At 36.0% G+C, this 20,465-nt stretch overlaps 2 protein-coding genes across 2 annotated transcripts in view; one reads left to right on the top strand and one right to left on the bottom strand.

Annotated features, from left to right (window-relative positions):
* The window catches only part of LOC144441469 (serine/threonine-protein kinase N2-like), a 47,670-nt gene extending 34,645 nt beyond the window's left edge, over positions 1-13,025 (top strand). The window contains exons 11-19 of the mRNA XM_078131047.1: positions 161-273; positions 3,344-3,496; positions 3,926-4,102; positions 4,964-5,026; positions 5,727-5,946; positions 6,891-6,998; positions 7,353-7,433; positions 7,816-7,875; positions 8,251-13,025. Coding sequence (XP_077987173.1) covers positions 161-273; positions 3,344-3,496; positions 3,926-4,102; positions 4,964-5,026; positions 5,727-5,946; positions 6,891-6,998; positions 7,353-7,433; positions 7,816-7,875; positions 8,251-8,394 — 1,119 coding nt within the window. The 3' untranslated portion in view covers positions 8,395-13,025. The remainder of the gene's footprint in view (positions 1-160; positions 274-3,343; positions 3,497-3,925; positions 4,103-4,963; positions 5,027-5,726; positions 5,947-6,890; positions 6,999-7,352; positions 7,434-7,815; positions 7,876-8,250) is intronic.
* On the bottom strand, positions 12,260-19,213 carry LOC144441470 (negative elongation factor E-like). The gene is made up of 8 exons (XM_078131048.1): positions 19,090-19,213; positions 17,987-18,062; positions 17,036-17,109; positions 16,586-16,770; positions 16,118-16,155; positions 15,574-15,721; positions 15,200-15,357; positions 12,260-14,048 (listed from the first exon to the last, which is right to left on the bottom strand). The coding sequence occupies exons 1-8, from the start codon at positions 19,159-19,161 to the stop codon at positions 13,975-13,977; spliced, it is 825 nt and encodes a 274-aa protein (XP_077987174.1). The 5' UTR covers positions 19,162-19,213; the 3' UTR covers positions 12,260-13,974.
* Positions 19,214-20,465: the final 1,252 nt, after the last annotated feature.

Here is a 20,465-nt window from a genome sequence, read left to right as displayed (position 1 = left end):
GAAGAAAGAGTTTTACTACTTTAAACTGATTAAAGAACCCTGTATAGAGCTTTGTAAACCATCATTCATATATGAGGTCTTATGTATCTCCTAAGATGTTGACTTATTGTGTAGTTTCCCAAATGTTAGATTTTCATCGTCATCATTTTGTGTGTTACAGGATGCTCTGTCAGCGTTTGAATTTCTGGAGAATTCCACACCAGGAGACCAGTCATCAGACCATTCAATGGAAGAGTACTATGATGCCTTGCCACCTCCCCCTCCTGAATTTACGTAAGTGTCAAATCATACCTAGCTACTCCCACGCCCACGCCCACCCCCACCCCCACCCCGAGTGTACAAAAGTTTCTGATTATGCTTAGCTACTCCCCTTCACTCCTGAATTTACGTAAGTGTCAAATCATACCTAGCTACTCCCCCCCCCCCCCCCCCCCCCGAGTGTACAAAAGTTTCTGATTATGCTTAGCTACTCCCCTTCACTCCTGAATTTACTAGTTTCACATTATACCTTGCCATCTCCCCTCCTTAATTTACAACAATTTCACACTGTGCTATCCCAAATATTGACACAACATTACATTGTAATTGCTACCCAACTGAATTTATATGTCAACTTTTCAGGAGACAATGACTGACTAACTAACCCATTTTCAGTTTTTTTCATGATTCACCACCATCCAATGAATTTATACAAGTGTTAAATGACAGATACTACTCTAGTCCACTGAATTTACTATTGATTGACTAGCACCTCTGATGCGAATGACACATATTTTGCGAGAATCACTAACCCTACATCCTTCTAACCCCCAATGAATCACCAAATCCAACCCAACCAGTTTGCACAATCTTTCTCATTGAAGTCTCCAACCCCAGTGTTTAGATTTTGAGAAAATCTGTACAAATGTTTGGTCTGTAACCCTGTAACCCAGCCCGTTATATTTGTTATGAACCCAAACCATAGTTTACCGTCATACTATTTCCGTCCCTTTTCCAAGGATATTTATGTTAATTGAAGAAGTGCGTATTTTCAAACTTCTTGAAAAATCTCACTGAGGTGCAAAACTAGTGGAAGATTACAACTTTTTGTGGTCATTTTAACTGTTGATACTTTCATCAGATACATATTTGAAACATCCCAATCTATACATTATAATGTACACACTCTTGTTAGGCTCACATCAAACTTTATGTCTTCATTGTTCAAATCTGCTTCTATAGGACTCCACCCAGGCGGTAAGAAAGACGTTCCAAGTCCTGTTGATTCTCTTCTGGCTTTTTTTTCTCGTTTGAAAGTGTTTGCATACATTACCAGCCGTTATTGATTACATTTGTATTTTGGGCTGGATGGCCTTTGGCTGCAACAAGAACACTTTAGTGGTTCAGTCAGTAAATCACACATACAATGATACATACTCAAATAATCCTCTTACAGACACATCGAACCATTTCACTGAACAAAGTGATTGTTACCACACCTATCATATACCCTACTGAACAAAGCATGCCCTCAACAGGTGCAGCTGAGAAATGTGAATGGCTAAGCCTTTGCCTAGAAAGCAATTGCTGTACATTTCTAACCAAATTTATGTAAACCAATTCAAGATAAATATTTTCATCTAATGTAACATCCGAGTGAAGTTCATTTTGATATTACTGTATTTGATCAAATGACTACCCCGCAGCAAATGTCACACCTGCCACTAGAGGGCACTATTTGGTTGACAGGTGTAAGTTTAGGGTGATGCACAAAAATGTTTAGTTCTAGTGTGATGTTTGAAACTACACGGCAATAGTAACCAATTTTACTTTGTACATGTACTCTTCTTGTATTGAGTGGTATTGATGTGTTGTTGTTTTTTCAAATTAGTGTGCTGTGAATTTGTGTGTAGTGTGGTGCTAATATTTCTATTGTAGTATATCCCATAGTTGTTGTGCTATGTAGTGTTTGTATTTGCTGTGCTCCCTGTAGTATAGATACACACAGTATCTGCTCTTAGTTGCATGATGCATTACTGTCTTTTAGTCCACATCTAATTCCTGTGGAGAGGTCATAGTTCAAATCTTAGTAGAATGATGTCTATGTGTTTTACCAGTGTTTGATCATTCCAAGTATGTAATAGGCAGTCAATCATACAGCAGTATATGGTAGTCAAGGCTTTAGTTTAGTAAGACAGACACAAGCTAAAATTATTGATGCAACAAGTTTGATACAACAGTGATAAGCTATTGAATGGATGACGATGGTTTAATTATAGTCTCAGTAGGGAGACTCTCAGAAAGCTAGTTCTATAAACTTGCAGTGTACTGCGTTGGGACTTCCAATGTTTACACTATCTTGATCGCAGGGTGGTTAGATTCACACAACAGAGGAACCACTATCACCCACTTGTGTAATCTACCACATCAAACCACAGCAGTTTTAGTTGTGTCTATCTTTGTAAACAAAAGCCTCTATCACCAGACCCATAACAAAACTAAGACTGCAGTTAAAAGAAGCACATGCTATATATTCCAAATTATTTTGAAATATGATGTTATTGCATTTCTAGTCCATCGGCCTGTGTGAAAGATACAATTAGTGAAAATTACATATCTGCCATACTGATAGAAAATGTGAGAAAAATAGTTTACAGAGCATTGACTTTGGAAGTTCTAACTTCCATAGCTTTATGTAGATGATATGTACACAAGTTATCAGAATAACAATAACTCATTAGTGTTGTAGAGTTTTGTTATTGGGTACACTATATGCATTGTATGTTAGATATTTCTAAGTTGATTATATGCTGGATAAATTGAAAGAAAGTGTTACACATTAACAACCCCTAACTTACACATCAGCATGTTTCGTAATGTATCATGAGAATCAATGCCATGATACCACCCTTATTTTATGGCCTAAGGGAGAGACAAACATCTGAAATGTGTCAAAGCCTTAATGAATTTATGATAACAATTCAAAAGTAAATATCTTCTATGCATCATTCAGCTAAGAATGTTTGTTGTCCCTCGAAGGAGAACTATTACTGTGGGCTCTGTCTGTCTGTATGTGCGTGCACCTGTCTGTGTGTTGGTAATACGTCATTTCTCAGACATGCAAAGTCCGATTTCAATCAAACCTGTTACAAAGGTGATGTATCATACAGGACATATACAGGTCACTTTGTTTGCAAATTTGTAGTATTTATTTGTTGCCACCAATTTCTTTTAAATAATGCTACCATTGTCACATAAATTATTAAAATGTTGTGCTGTGTCTTCAATGAAGACTTGTTTTCCTTTCATATATGTACTGAGACATGATATTGTACTAAAACTGCATCATTGTGTTCCTTCACAGCTCTATCAGTATGGACAACTTTAGATGTGTCAGTGTTCTAGGTAGAGGTCACTTTGGTAAAGTTTTACTGTCAGAGTATAAAAACACAGGTGAATTGTTCGCTATTAAAGCCTTGAAGAAAGGAGATATCGTTGCAAGAGATGAAGTAGACAGGTTAGTCTTGATAAAAATGATCATTTAGGATGAATTTCTTGTGTGTCCATTCTTTGTGAAATATAGGCATTTTGTTATTTAAGCTGTAAATATGATTACACCCACCAAGGAAATATTTGCCTTTGTGGTAAGCTGATCCTGCTTCTCAAGAGTAATTTATTGATATTTACATAATGTAAGGATAGTACTGATATCATCTAACACACCGGATAGATTTAAAATCCAGTAAGAATTTGCAACCGTTTTCTGGTCTACACTTTCTTTAAATAAAATATCGAATTCAAATGACTAAGTGTGAGCTGAGAGGACAGAGTCAAAATCGACTGACAAAGATCCAAAGCAAAGCTACTTAACCCACAATATTTTACATGTAAGTAACTAATTCATTATCATGTGGTTATCATGTGACTGTCATGTGATTAATTTCAGCTTGATGTGTGAGAAGCGAATCTTTGAAGCAGCCAATGCCATGAGGCATCCGTTCCTTGTCAACCTATTTGCTTGTTTCCAAACTGAGCAGCATGTATGTTTTGTGATGGAGTATGCCATTGGTGGGGATCTCATGATGCATATACATTCAGATGTCTTCTCTGAACCAAGGACAGTGTAAGTAGTAAATTTGTGAATGGCAGATGAGGTATTGACAAGCTAACATAGACTCAAAGTACCGGTAACTCTGTTATTGCTACATATTCATGTAAGGTGTCATATAAACACATAAATGTAATTACATTCACAGTAGGGTGGTATCTCTTATAGCAAGTTTCTTTTAGTAGTAAATTTGTGAATGGCAGATGAGGTATTGACAAGCTAACATAGACTCAAAGTACCGGTAACTCTGTTATTGCTACATATTCATGTAAGGTGTCATATAAACACATAAATGTAATTACATTCACAGTAGGGTGGTATCTCTTATAGCAAGTTTCTTTTAAGTGGGGGACATTCAACCTCCTTCAGTGTTCACACTTATTGTCCTGTACATTGTAATTGCAGAGTAATTATATCCATATGACCAAGACACCACTGTCACCTACTTGTGTAATCTACCACATCCAACCACAATATTTATAGTTTATGTCTATCTTAGTTTATCAACAGCATGGGGCATAGACATCAAATACTATCTTACTAAATTTACCCTTAAAGTATTGATATGAAAACCAGGAAATATACTATCAAAATCTGGTTGAGTGGTTCTCCTGTGTGGCTCATTTGTAGGGATATAGATACCATGAGGTACACTCCAATGATATACCATTCAGTTTAAAATCATTTGTGGTAAGCAGCATTTCTCAGAATGATTTGAGTTGTTACAGATGACAACTATAGATGGCGCTGTAACAAACTCTCAAAAGATGTGCCACCATGTGAGTAATACCGCTGCAATATATGTTTGTATTAACACATCATAGAAGTTGTTTATCAAATTTAATGAATTAATCAGATGATATTTTTTTGTTTCAGTTTCTACACAGCGTGTGTGGTACTCGGTTTACAATATCTCCATGAGAATAAAATCATTTATAGGTAAGTAGAGTAACTACTTGAAAACAGAGAGAAATGTTAAAAATAGAGTGAAAAATAAACTAAGGCTTGTATCAGACCACGACCAGAGAGAAACACTCATACATCAAAAGAAAGTCTAATATACCTATTACACATTTAAAAGGCACCTTTCACAATAGATATGACACTGTACATTATTACCCCTGGCAAAGACCTACTGTATATCAGCTCAATGGCTCTGTATAACTTCCTCAACTCCCTTGGGAGCGTACAATCCATCTGTAAGCACATAGGATTGTAATACAACATTCACATAATAACCTTAGTGTATCAGGTCTTCAATTATACAGCTGGGTTGACTAGAGCACAGTTGTGGTTATATCTTGTTCATGGAACCACTCTGAACATTCAACCATCGATGACCCCACAACCAGCAATGTATAGATTCCAAGCCAGCCACTCTAACAATTCAACCATCAATGACCCCACAACCAGCAATGTATAGATTCCAAGCCAGTCACTCTAACCATTCAACCATCATGACCCCACAACCAGCAATGTATAGATTATAAGCCAACCACTCTATACATTCAACCATCAATGACTCCACAACCAGCAATGTACAGATTCCAAGCCAGCAACTCTCGTACAACTATCAATGACTGCACATGATCAAAAGATTGTCTAGACTAATATTTGTTTACTGATTTCATATTCTCAGGGATTTAAAACTTGACAACCTTTTACTTGACGCTGAAGGCTTCCTTAAGATAGCAGATTTTGGCCTTTGTAAAGAAGGTATGGGGTATGGAGACCGCACCAGTACATTCTGTGGCACTCCAGAGTTTCTGGCACCAGAAGTGTTGACAGAACCATCCTACACAAGGGCTGTAGATTGGTGGGGACTTGGTGTTCTCATATTTGAAATGCTTGTAGGAGAGGTAGGTATCTCTGTTTTTGGTATCATTGACAATTTATATGGAGAAATGCTTATAGGGGAGGTAAGTATCTGTGTGTTTAAGTTAACTGACAATTTATTCTGTGGCGAAGAGCTTTTTACTATGATCTCCAATTCAGATATTTATTTGAAAGACATGCAACACAAATGTTATGGTAGGCACTGCTCACTTTCTTACCCTATATAATCTTTACATAAAAATGAGTATACCAACTACTTATAGGGTACTATTACCAAATACCAAGTAGCATATGATAACAGAACCCCATGACATGTGATTACCAGTGTGGTTTACTCAGGTTATTTGCCCTCACGCTTGTCGTGTTCTCTGTAGGAATACTTTCCTGAATGTAGCTTGGGAAATAGCAGTTGAAAATACTGAATAAACATGAGTGTGTTGAATGCCTTGAGTATCAAATACTATGTACTAATACTATTGTGTATTCTGGATATTTGCATGACTGCATCTGTGGCCACACTTTCACAAGCGTACTCCATAGATATTGAAAGTGCAGCAGAAAACTTCACAAACATGAGTGTAAATACTCCAAGTGTATTAACACTATCATTCATGCATCATCGGCTCTTGTTAATATGTTTATCCAAAAGACCAAAGTTTGTAAAAAAAAAAAAAAAAAAAAAAAAAAAAATAGAAATACACAAGTTGTGACAACTTTAATTTGGATTTCATGTAGAGAGAACAATCACACACCCATATTCATTCCAGCATTGCACAGCAGGGCAAATACCAACTGCATGTGTGTGCACTGATGCAAGTAATCAATGATCCATAGTGATTGGATGTTTTAATACTATACTTGTATTAGCAAGTACCTTTACTTTATGCAAGTAGCTATACCAAACCAATGTAGAGTGAATTGTATTAAGTACTATATATATTGTGTCTATGTCTTTGTTGTCATACAGTCACCATTCCCAGGTGAAAATGAAGAAGAAATGTTTGACAGTATTGTCAATGATGAAGTTAGATATCCACGCTTCTTGTCTACTGAAGCCATCTCAATAATGAGGAGGGTAAGTTAGGTTATATTTATATTGAATGGTTACAAGGGCAACATCATATATGTATGTCTGTTTCTATGAAGAACTGTTTGTTTCTGAGGGTAGTCACGTGGGGCAGCAGACTGTTTGTTTCTGAGGGTAGTCTCAAGGGGGCACAGACTTTGTTTCTGAGGGTAGTCTCAAGAGGGCACAGACTTTGTTTCTGAGGGTAGTCTTGAGGGGCACAGACTGTAATGAAGTAATCCATAGGCCTGAGGGAACTGACAGTGAAGAGTGTTCCCAAAACGACACAGGAATCTGTTAAATTTGTTATTTTTGAGACCTTTTTTGACACAAGTGTATACATGTATCTTTCTTTTCTTGTAGTTACTCCGAAAAAATCCTGACAGGAGGTTAGGGTCGACAGAAAGAGATGCTGAAGATATCAAGAAACAAGCTTTCTTTAGGGTATGTATAATCACCACATAGTAGTAATGTCAGCATACATACATTGTAGCTTTGATGTTAGCACACATAAGTGTCATATCAACACACATATAGCTGTGATGTCACCACATATAGCTATGATGTCACCACACATATCTGTGATGTCAGTGCACAAAGCAGTTATGTTAACAAATGTGGTTAGTGTTGTTACACAGTGTGATGTTAGCACATGCGCACGCACACACACACACACACACACACACACACACACACACACACACACACATTCTCAGTTCCAGGGAACCCAAAGCTTTGTAAATAAATGTATATCCATTTAAATCAAATTTCTGTTCTTGCCATCATATGTGAAATTGTATTAAAATGAGAGAAATTTATGTTACAGAATGTCAAATGGGATGATCTGCTGATGAGGAGAGTGAAGCCACCTTTTGTGCCTACAGTGGTAAGTTATGACTTGTGTAGATAATCTTGTAAATATATATAACAGCAGTTGTATTGATAGAGATTGACTGATGTAACTATTTTCAATGATTATAAACCCACAACAGGTGTAGTCAAGAGGGGCTATAGGAAGGACCTGTGTTGGTCCATCCATACTTTGATAGCCATACATGTATCTCCTATAGGATGGTGAAGGTCATATCTGAACTGTACATAGGCAAAGATCTGTAGTATACCCCATTTTTTACATTCTCCTGACTTGGTTTAAACGCAAAGCAAACAATCATATTGATTCAAAACAAGCTCACTTACCTTTCTGTGGATACACTTAATTATAGCAGTAATAACTAAAATATGATGTGGTTTTTTTTCACAGAAATCATCAGAAGATGTCAGCAATTTTGATGTGGAATTTACAAGTGAAAGGCCAGTACTAACACCTCCTAAAGATCCACGGCCTCTCTCAGCAGAAGACCAGGCTTACTTCAAAGGATTCTCCTACATGGCTGATTGGTGCTAAAGTCATCTGTAAAACATTTTAGAAGTTCTAGCAAGCAATGCATACCACAATAAGACAACTATCAATGAACTCACAACTTCACACAAATTTCACTTCACATCTTTTTTTCTCTCTGCCAGAGCTGACATTTATTAATATATTGTATAAGAAGAAACAATAATTTTTTAGTGATTATTTTTTTCTTTCCATGGTCCAACTTTCTAGATAGATTTTATTGATGTAAATACTGTGTCTTTGTCAATGTAGTCGTCCCTGTATGTTATGATAAACCCTTCCCTGTGTATAATAACTTGGTGTTTTACATTTCAAATAAAGGGTTGGAAAGAAAGTTGGCCAGTATGGGAGACACTTTTTTTCTGCATTTTTTTTTCTTGTCAGTGTAATTTTATTTGTCAGCCAAGTGTGTGGGCTGTAAAATGTCTTCGTTGATTTTCTTCGCTATGCAATTTTTCCAGGTTCAGCTTTGTCTGTTTTCTTAATGCTAAGCAGAATTGCATTTTCTTTAATTTTGGATTGTATACTGCAGTCGTGTTATTTTTCATCTTTGCCCCTCCCCTCTGTCTCCGTCTGTCTCTGTTTCTCTCTTCCGCTGTTTCCCTTCAAACATTCCTGTCTCCCCTCCCCTCCCGAGGCTGTTAAGTACTTGATGAAGTCAAATACTCAATATGTGACTCTGTGTTGTTTGGTAAACCTGACTAACCATTTCAATGTAACACATTCCTCGTGCTTTCATACATCATTGTTTATCAACTATACATATTGCACTTGTATGCATGTATGTTCAGCAAAGAGGAACTCATGAAATAAGGAGTTAATTTCACTTGCAACATAAATTACATGACATTATCTAATGTGTTGTATAGCATCCACAATTACCAATGACATAGTCAGCTATCCATCAGGCCAAATAAAAAATTGTGTTTCTTATAACCCGATCGACCCTAGTTTAAGCCGCCAACTCTGAATATTTTTCTAAACATTTAAAAACAAAAAGATAAGTTTTTTTGTCTTGACCTTCATGCACGTCCGTTTTCTATCCCCATCAATGCCTGTACATATTTCATCAAACTATCACAAAAGGGGTATTCAGATGGACATTTTGTTTGTTATTGGTCGAAGCAATAGTTTTCAAAAAATAAAAAGTAAAAAGACCAAATAAAATCCTGACCCTACCTACCCTACTTTCTGAAGCCATGTTATCGGAAACAAACAATTTTTTTTTTCGCCTTATAGATTGATATAGCTGGTTATGTGTTTGTGATGTAGTAATTTATGTTATGTATCAACTCTAAATGAGAACCTCCTAGAGTGGCACCAATCATGCACCCTCACTCTCACTAATGATATTGGCGTATACAGTACACTTCACCTTAAGTTTGTAACTATTCAACATTTGTTTGTCTTTGAAAAGTCAAGATTAAAAAAAAATCAACAAAATCTGTAATGGTGATCTGAAAATCGTGCATGCCATTGACAACATTACCTTTGAAATCGAATACTGTGCCAAAATTATTGTGGAAATGGTTATCATCTTACCTCTAATATGGTCATGTTTTCACACGTCAAAACTCTTGTCAGAGACTGTAACTTTACCTTTGAAAAGAATGTATCATTTGTTTTCTGAAAATATCGTAATTTCGTTGTGTGTTGATAGTCACATTTAGTTGAATCATGTGCCCTGATGTTAAGGACTGTATTAGTCTCTCCCCTAAGGTATATGGCAGTTCACTTTTTTCATACAGGTATTTTGATTTGATTTACTGTGGTTTGCAATTGATTGTGGAACTTGTAGGGGTAGGCAGTTTTGCTTTTGAATAATATTAATACAGCTCACACACTGTAAATTACCAGTCTTCAAATATCATGTACCTTTCCAACAAGTGGCGCCCTCTGGTGTTACAATGCAGGAAAGTTGATTGCATGAAGCCTAGTTCTATACCAAAAAAGGAACGGTAGTTTCCTGTTGTTTAGGGAAATGCTAAAAGCAAGTTTTATCGTTTTCTTTCATGGTGTGATATCGCCAAGGTCACTGCTTTGTCACTAGAGGGCGCTGTCATCATGCATAATCTCCTCTGATCCAAGCATATAGTGTAAACATGGGTCAATGTTTTCAGACAAAACTTTCAAAGTGTAAATATCGATACAAGAGGAAATAACATGTTTGTTTTCATAAAACGGCATAGTTTAGCTATTCATTTCTCTAGAGGCAGGATTGCCAAAACTCAATCATGAAATTATAGCTTTGAATTCTAATCTTGCTACTTTTGTATTATATAGCTATTTGCATGGTTCCTGTACAGTTTATTAAATTCAGAGAAAATTTTACATTTTTTTTTGTGCTTTGGCTGTAATTTCACTTATAATAGTAGAATTCAAAAGTGATGTAAGTTCTCTGTGTATTTCATTTGTCCGTTCTGCCCGTCAGTGAAATGAACTATATAATTAATTAATTATGAGGACTGAATGTTAGATATACATAAGAATGTGCCATTGATTTCAAGCATAAAATATATTACTTACCAAGGATACATTAAGTGTCATATACTCATCAGTTCTCTCAATACATTTTCATATAAATAGCTCCCTCTGGAATTTCAAAATGGGTGACCAACAAAGCCAACTTTATTAGAATTAATTCTGTTTGATGTAATGTACAACAGAGGGTGTTGAATTCTGTGCAAGTGGTGACATTACATAGTCAGACTTTCAACAGTTGATGCATGTCAGATAGTCACTCACTTTCATTTCATCAAAACAAAGTAACTGCAATACTCTCCCATGAGTGCGCCGTTCTATTGAGCTAAGAGGTCTGCTAGTTAAAAGCACATCATTTGTATTTCTGAAGAGTTACATTTGATGACATCATTCTAGACAGACATTTTAGCAGCATTTTGTTCTTAATTGTAAAAGAATCTCACATTGTCTTTCTATTATCGGATTTCATATTTTTACAAATAATGCCACATTTTTGTGTGATGTTTTCCAACCTGTCCACTGACCTGTTAGATTCCCAGTTCATCAGTAGAATGGTTGTATACTCAGGATTGACACTGCCTGCCATTTAGTGGCCCCAAATAAGTGCATACAATAATCAACAATTTTAAGATGTATTTGTTATTGATACCCACTTGCCATACATTATGGACTTTAAACAAACTGAGATTTCAATCAGTTGAAATAGATCTATTGAGATTTATAAACAGAGTTGCAGTTCTGAGACAAAATATGAATGGCACTTAGATCAAGATGGTATAGCATGTACACAACCCTGCCCAAACTTGCTTTGCAACAGGTAAAACACGCTTACAGGGCTTAAATTTAGCTTAAAGGCTTGGTAATCAGTTTTAGCCAAATGAATTTTTCAAGCAAATTTTTAAAAATTGATTCTCAATGTTTAAACAAGGTAACATCTTATAAATTTGGTAGTCTAGATAGAGTGTTTAGTTACCTATGCATCCTGGACTACTGTGAATTTCAATTCCTGGCCTAGTACAGTTATTTACATTTCAATTTGATGGGAGATTTTTCCAGCTGTACAAATTTGCAGACTACCAGCATGTAATGAAATGTCACTGAACATTACTTAACATAGATCATGCTGTGGCCAAAAAAGTACAACAAATTGCAGCTTTCAAGTATACCAGGGTTTGTAAATACAACCAACTGTAACCTTTCAAGTGTACCAGCATTTGTAAATGTCCACCATATGGATGGCAGCAAAAAAATGTATTCTCGTGCAATCAGCGATAAATACACCAAGTAAAATACACTTTGTGGAATATGTGTGGAGAAAGACAAATAATTTCACAGATCAACAGGGATGAGAAAGCAATACGTTGACACATATAAAGAAAAGCTCGACAGAATTTTAGATTGTAGACAAAAATAATGTGTGTTTACTTCATATATATTGCCAAATTATGCCATCATCTACTCGTTCGTATATATATATATGCAGAATTCATTCTTTCCTTCCTATATATAATATGGTATCATTTACAGGTTCAAGTGCAGGTCAGAATACTAACCAAGCCGCAATGTCAAAGGCTAAAATTTGCTATTTTTAATCCAGAGTATTTGAGCAAGTGGATGCTCTAGTATCAAGGATATCCATCTGCTATTTCAAATTTCACATGTCTCTTAATAAAGTGGATTTCCAGAAAACCTTGTCCATATGGATTTTCACACAAAATTTCATATGCGAGTTTCCAGAGTTCATTGTACAATGTACGACATTTTAACAGTCTTCAAAATTGTGGAAACTTCCTTTTGTCGGAATTTTAAGGAAAAAATGTTTGTTTTTGTAACTCACTGAAATCAGGTGTGACACTAAAGTTGTCTGGTATAATGTAGTTATGTATATTTTTGTGGTCACTTGTGTCTTGACTTTTGAAAATTTCCTTTGAGACGAGTGACCAATTCCTGTTCATTGTATTTTTAGAGAGTTTCACTCAATGTACAATAATGCTAACCACAGGCGGGTAGAAATCAGTAAGTATATAGCCAATGGGGTTCTTCTCCTAATGTATTGTGGAACCGTTGTTGTCTTCATCATGTTTATTTATTTTGATGTACGTACATTACACTGTACTCAATGTAAAGCTAAGTGATTTTGGAATAAATGAGTATTTTCCTAAGAGAAAAGAAGACTACTACTGTGTTATGTTGTATTTCATAGCCATCTGACTAAGCTATGTGAGATATTCAAACAGATTTATTCAAATCTGGGTCTCAGTGACATAGATTTGTTAGCTCCATTGAGTTCCATCTGTTTGTCCAGCTGTCTGTGCGTCCCCACGCCCCTTGACATGCATTCACCTATTTCAACCAAACATTACACAAATGTGTGAATTCTGTTAACGCCATTTCTAGTATTACCCTGGGTGTGTATTGAAGACCAGACACTTGCTCATTTCAATACACACCCAGGGTAATACTGGAAATACCCGGTACTAGCGTTAGCAGAATTCAGACATTGAGTGTTTTGAAGACCAGACACTCGTTCATTAAGCTACTTTTACACTCTCTAGCATTGTAGTTCTGTGTCAACATCCAACAAGACCTTGTCACCACACTGGCAGCATCCTTTAGATCTTGATCTGACCACCATTCAGGCATGCATGAGATCGCTATTGCATTGAGGCATGCATGAGGTCGCTATCGTTAGTCTCTAGCATTTTTAGTACATCATCATTATAACCATATTTGTTGGAAAACGACTATTTGATGAATTTCCTTGAAATTTAGCATTAATACTGAGACAGACATTCCTTGCTCATGAAAGAGAAAAAACAATGCTTACTTTCAATAAACTTTGCATACCTCAACTCCCAATGGCTGAAATAAGTTTGGGGTATTATACAAGTTCAATATCAAAGATCAACCACCTGTGACTGGTATATTACAAACATGTATATGTACAAGTTCACTGTCGCAGTACTTTTTGAAAGGTTCACCACATGTAGACAATGCATACTTGGTTTATCATTAGACATTTTGCTGGAGTTGCTCACGTTCACGCAGTCAACATCATACTGGCAGTATTTGTAGAAAGAAGTCTAAGATTGTACCACAAATCCATCAAAACACATCATCGTCATCATATACAACCATTTCTCTTTTTTCTCTGTGTGAGTTTTTGGTAATCCCAGCAGCTGAATTATACAAAACAAGAAGAAAGGCATTAAGTATTATTACATATGTACCAGAGATTACTTGCACTGGTGTGTGCACATACTAGTGGTATTATTACATATGTACCAGAGATTACTTGCACTGGTGTGTGCACATACTAGTGGTATTATTACATATGTACCAGAGATCACTTGCACTGGTGTGTGTGCATACTAGTGGTATTATTACATATGTACCAGAGATTACTTGCACTGGTGTGTTCATATACTAGTGATATTATTACATATGTACCAGAGATTACTTGCACTGGTGTGTGCACATACTAGTGGTATTATTACATATGTACCAGAGATTACTTGCACCGGTGTGTGCACATACTAGTGGTATTATTACATATGTACCAGAGCTTACTTGCACTGGTGTGTGCACATACTAGTGGTATTATTAAGTGTGGCCCAGAGATTACTTACACTGGTGTGTTCACATACTAGTGGTATTATTAAGTGTGGCCCAGAGATTACTTACACTGGTGTGTTCACATACTAGTGGTATTATTAAGTATGGCCCAGAGATAACTTGCACTGGTGTGTGCACATACTCGTGGTATTTGCACTGCGGTGCAAACCGAAAACATTATTGCATACCTGCATGCAAATTATATGCAAATGATGACACAATCGTGCTACACACAAAATCACATGATTGCGCGTGATGATGTCTGATGTTTATGGAAATTTGCCGTTTTAGATATGTAATATTTAATAATAACATAACCCCATGCTACGCTTGTGAAAGTACGGGCACAGAGAAAACTGCAAGCACTTATGCAAATACCCCCGAGTACATCACACTTGCACTCACATGTCATGCGGTTCTGTCATATTATATATTCAAAGAAATGCTAGTTGTAATTTATGACAATTTTTAGCAGTTTACCAGTTCCCCTGTCATTTCAGGTACACATACAGAGGCCATAAAACTGTAAATATCAAATGATGGTGTGTAATACAAGTCTCTGCTGTTCCAACATGCTGAGCCAAGTGTTATTGATCCAATTCATTTATTTACTTTCCCTGTCTGTAACATGTTCATCCACGGTCTGATATCAGCAGTTGTATATCTCCCATCTTATCAAAATCTCTAAACCCTAGCTGTATTAAAGTTGACTTACCTACACTTCCCCATGGTGAGTTATCTGTTGCACTTTCTAACATAGGTTGTCTTCTTGCCATAGAAACCCTTAAATGTATTCCAGCTATTGATGACCCATTCATTTCTTCTATTGCCTTGTCGGCCATCTCCATTTTTTCAAATGTTACAAAGCCACAACTGTCAAAAATTAAATTGCATTACATATAAGTTACTGGTATCACTATGGAAAATGTGCTATCGGCAACTTACTGTTTGTCTAATGAGCGACACAATTCTAAATCACCGAGTGACTTACTGTTTGTCTAATAAGTGATGTACAATTCTAAATCACTGAATGACTAACTGTTTGTCTAATGAGTGACATACTATTCTAAATCACACTGAGTGACTTACTGTTTGTCTCGTTCCATATTTATTTGCACAATTCGACCAATGTGACTGAATGCTTGTTGACATGTTTTTTCTGTGATACCATGACCATGTACATATACAGTGTTTCCTTTCCGCTTCTCTCTCCTGTCGTCATAGTGACCACCAGGCCCTAACACAGGATGAAAACAGCATATATATCATTTTCATATTTATGCAAACAAAAATCGTGTAAAACACTAAAAACATATACTTGGTGGTATTGTATTATGTTATTCGGAAGAAAATGTACATAAGATGCTAACTTTTTAAAGTTTTTTTTTGAGTGAGTAAGTGTGTGTGTGTGTGTGTGTGTGTGTGTGTGTTTCTGTAAAGTATTATCAACCTTTCTTCTGTTCCAGTCTTGTTAGTGGCCTGTTGTGTTGGCCTTGAAGTTATTTTTTTTTAACTTGACCAGTCTATAACACCATTTTCAGCAAATCTCAATGCAGTGCAAAAACTGTTTTGTCTCTTAGTGTGTCTCAAATTTGTCCGTACAGTTTTCTTTCTTATTTTACCATGCACTTACTAGAGTCTCCTCTTGATAGTGATCCACTGGTAACAAAGCTGTGAATGTGATAACAATACAAGATTATGCATTAATTAACACTTATTGCCTGGATATGAGGTCCCATAAGGCCACTGAACCTTCATAGAAGACATAGCTAAACATTCATGTGTTGCATGGAAAAGTTATTGTGCAATTTGAATGGTGTCTCTAGATACCAAAACTTCATAATTTATCAACCTATTTGCTATTTGACCTTCAATATTGTGGTCAAAGTCAAAGGTTAAGGTATAAAAAGAAAGCTTACTTTGCTTATATATTAGTATGACCACTAACCAATATTTTAACGATATTTTGAAATTTTCATAATCCTTATTTTCCCACAACACACACACACACACACACTGGATACAGAGATACATCTCATAAAGATCACAAGATATGATAACAAATGGCGAATGTTAGTGGATTAAGAAAGATCTGTGTTACCTTTCAGAAAGTGGTTTAAATGATTTCGCAGGTGATGGTGAAGTCTCATCTCCAGTTGGTGTACTTGGATGAAATGGTTGGAAAGTTAACATACTGTGTGATTTCTCAGGGTCTTTTAGTTTGTGTTCTAGGTTCTTAGATCTCTTAAAACCAGAACTCTTGCTGTCGGCATCTAACCTAATGGCCTGCAAGGATAAATAAAAATGTTAGTAAGCATCAGTTCTGTGGACTAGCAGTTACCATGATTTGTAATATTCACCAGGAAGACATTAATCACTTGAAGACGGGTATAACAATATCCTTCATATCATCAGTTATGAAAAGAAACACAGATCTCCTTTTCCTTTCCAAAATGTCACTCTCTGATATCAATGACAATCATAGCAGCTTTAGTCCTAGAATAACTTACCCCGATGGCAAACATAGAGATTTCAAAAACTTAAAACTTACCCCTGTAGCAACTAATTTTTTAGCGACTTCCTTGGCAGCTTCTTTAGCACCTTCACTGACTTCTTCTTTGGCTGCTGTAAGGGACAAACATACTTCCATGATAAAGGTAAGTGCTAATTCAAACACAGATATATGCGCACAACTCAGTTGCTAATGAGTTGAGGGAGTTGCCAATTTGTGCAGCTGTGTTAAAAATCATAGACAATTGCATTGACTTTGTCACAGAGTTCCATGGTGAAAAGGTATTTATGTGATGGACAACCCTTCTTTATATACTAGGCAATGTCCCTATGGGACTCAAGGTTCTCCACAACCTGGATGATGACCTAGTCCTGAACTCAAGTAACTGGCACATAAAGCTGCTGTCCAGCACAAAACACTATTGTTCTTGGACATTACTAAGTGCATGACATGAATACTCGTTATACTATTTATCACATCTGCCATGAGGAGAATGAGCAGGAAGATACTAGTATTCAAAGCTGGCCCGAGTTCCTTCTGTTGACATTATGGTTATACATGTGTGAAAGTCATATTTAGCACCCCTTTGTTTCTCTTCACTACTATTAGCATATTACTGCAGTCAAGTCTGGAAGATTATACATGTAACATTGTGGCAATAGTCCTGTCTCGCTAGACTTGGCAGGGAGGAAGTGACTAGTAGCGAAGTCATAGAGTGAAGAGGTGTCCAGTAACAAAGTTATGGGGGTGAAGTGGAGGTGTCCAGGAACAAAGTCATGGTGAGGATTGATGGGTTGTCAGTAAGTTATTGGATGGGGAGGGGTGTCCAGTAGCAAAGTTATGGGGGTGAGGATCAATGGGTTATCAGTAAGTTATTGGGTGGGGAGGGGTGTCCAATAGCAAAGTTATGGAGTGGGGAGGGTTACCAGTAGAAAAATTATGGGGTGAGCAGTGCCCAGGGGGATGTCCAAAAAACATTGGAAGTCTCACCTCTTTTCTTCTGTGTAGATACAGTTGATGTACTTCCCTGTCTTTTATTTTGCTTTAACTGCACAAGTTGTTTTTTCTGTCAACAAATCAAAAACAGCATTTTTCGCCATATCCTACAAATGTATATTCATTCAAATGTGATTCTACCATTTTTGTTAAAGTGGCCATATGGATGAGAATTTAGTATTCATTTTTGTTTTTTAATGTATAAGATCATTTTATCATGGTTTCCTACTTGAAAAATCAATGTGAAACAACACTGACCAAGTCTGTCTTTGTAACTCAATATGTAGCAAAAAGCTATTTTTAAAAAGTGTAATAAGTTTGTCATTGTATGTACGATAACAAACATTTTACACATTTATTAAATCTTTTGCAATTAATCGAAATACAAATAAGGACTTGACAAATGTTGTTTCACTTGATTGATTTTTCAAGTAGAAAGCCATGATAAAATTGTTTTATAAATTAAAAATACAAACTAATACCCAATCCTCATCCATATGGCCAGTTTAAGAAAGAAGTTCCCTTGCTGACATTACAACAGTATTGATCACACTTTGAGTACCACTACCTGGCAGTGACTACATCTTATTTTGTAACTGTTAGTATTACCATAAAAAAGACAACAATTAATGAATTATCTTGTTTCTAAAGACCAATGAATTTCTTGTTTTGGACCAAAAAATTCAATTTGCAAAGGCCCATTTGGACCACTAAATTAGTTTTGAAACATAAGAAATTTGAAGTTTACGTTTTCTCCCATGAACCAATACATAGCTAATGTGAATTTGAATGTGGGCTCAAGTTCTGTAGTTTATCATTCCATGATTCATTTGTTAAGATTATGACAGATATACACCAAGACTAAAAAAGTTCATCAAATATTGCCCAAAATCCCTTGCAAAGGATGCAACCAAAATCCATCTAATTCGCCCCCTCCCTTTCCATCCCCAGCCATGTGATGCAAATTTTCGAATTCTCTAACCACGGGCTTCTGAGCATGAGATGTAAATACAGGAAAATAAATATGGCAACAGTGTACAACGAGAACAGAAGTACTGGTTCAAATTCAAGTGACATATCGGCGTCTGTTTCTTTACCTTTTTCCTAAGTAAGGCATACTTCTTCTTAAGCATTTCCTCTTCCTCCGTAAGAGCTGCTGGAAACCCCATACCGAGGAAAAATATGTTATATTGCACGACAGATAACACATGTACCGACGAACTGTAACCTGACCCAGAAACCCAAGCTTGTTCGTTGATTGTTTTCTCATGAGGTCAAGGGGCGCTTTGTATTTGCGCCCTCTACGGTTATAATGAGGAAATATGTCTACGTCCTCATGGTAGAAAATGCTTTATATACCAGGTCAGAATATCTTGAAAACTAACCATCTACATTTTGATAGGGTTGAAAAGCTGTAAGGAGCTTTAATTGATAGAATAGAATAGAATAGAAAAGAATAGAATGGAATCTTTATTGCATTCGTTGTTAAAGAAAACTACATTTCTTCATTGGATTTTTCTGCAATAAATAAGTGTTTGATACAACTGATAAGCTGTGACAAAAACAAACAAGGTATGATATACCAGATAACATATATATATCTTTATTGAAATTTATGGGCAGACACAATAAAACAAAGAAATTTGCACATTCATGCATATACGCCCCATATTACCCTGTCCTTATCTAACAGTAAATCTCACTTCTCGATCTTAATGAAGATTTTTTCTAGAAAGTCGATATGATTGAAGCATACAAGATTTTATTACACGTGTCTTAAAATGTTCATGATGTATTCAAAGTTAAAGTGCCTCTTTATTTTCTACTAACACTGTTTCCCAACACAAGAAACCCTTTGGTCGCAAGTATTTTCTGGCTGAATGAAGAAAAATATTGGAAAATAATATAATTATACCTCCGCAAACAGAATCCATGAAAAATCAGGAAAAACAATGGCGATTTGAAATGATTATTTTCAAGCACTGCAAAACCAGTGACGTAGACACTGCAGCTTGTCATAGCGTAGAACGACCAAGGTATACAGTCTATATTTTCTGTTCGAAAATAATGACCGAGCTTGTGTGCATGGTATAATAGTTAATATCAACGTTGTACATGTTACATGGTAATGAATAAATCTAATTGTCATACGGAGAAAGATGATTACTAAATTCCAAATGTATCAATATAAATAAACAAATCTTAGGTCTGACGTCCTACACATAATTAATGTTCTAGTGTTTTGAAATGTACATATGAATATACGTCATCACATTCTATTAATATAAATGACTATTGATGATTTAATATCAAGATGATATGGAATATTATATACGTATGATATGATTACACTCTTTATAACTACACAATGTCCAATCCAAATTTATACATGATGTTTTTCTTTCCATATATAGTTAAGTCTAAAGTTGAATCTCATAACAAGCTTATCAGCTGTAAACAAGTACAAATACAC

The sequence above is a fragment of the Glandiceps talaboti genome, chromosome 10, assembly GCF_964340395.1.
Source record: "Glandiceps talaboti chromosome 10, keGlaTala1.1, whole genome shotgun sequence".
Classification (NCBI taxonomy): Eukaryota; Metazoa; Hemichordata; class Enteropneusta; family Spengelidae; genus Glandiceps; species Glandiceps talaboti.
This window is presented reverse-complemented; position numbering and strand designations above follow the sequence as displayed.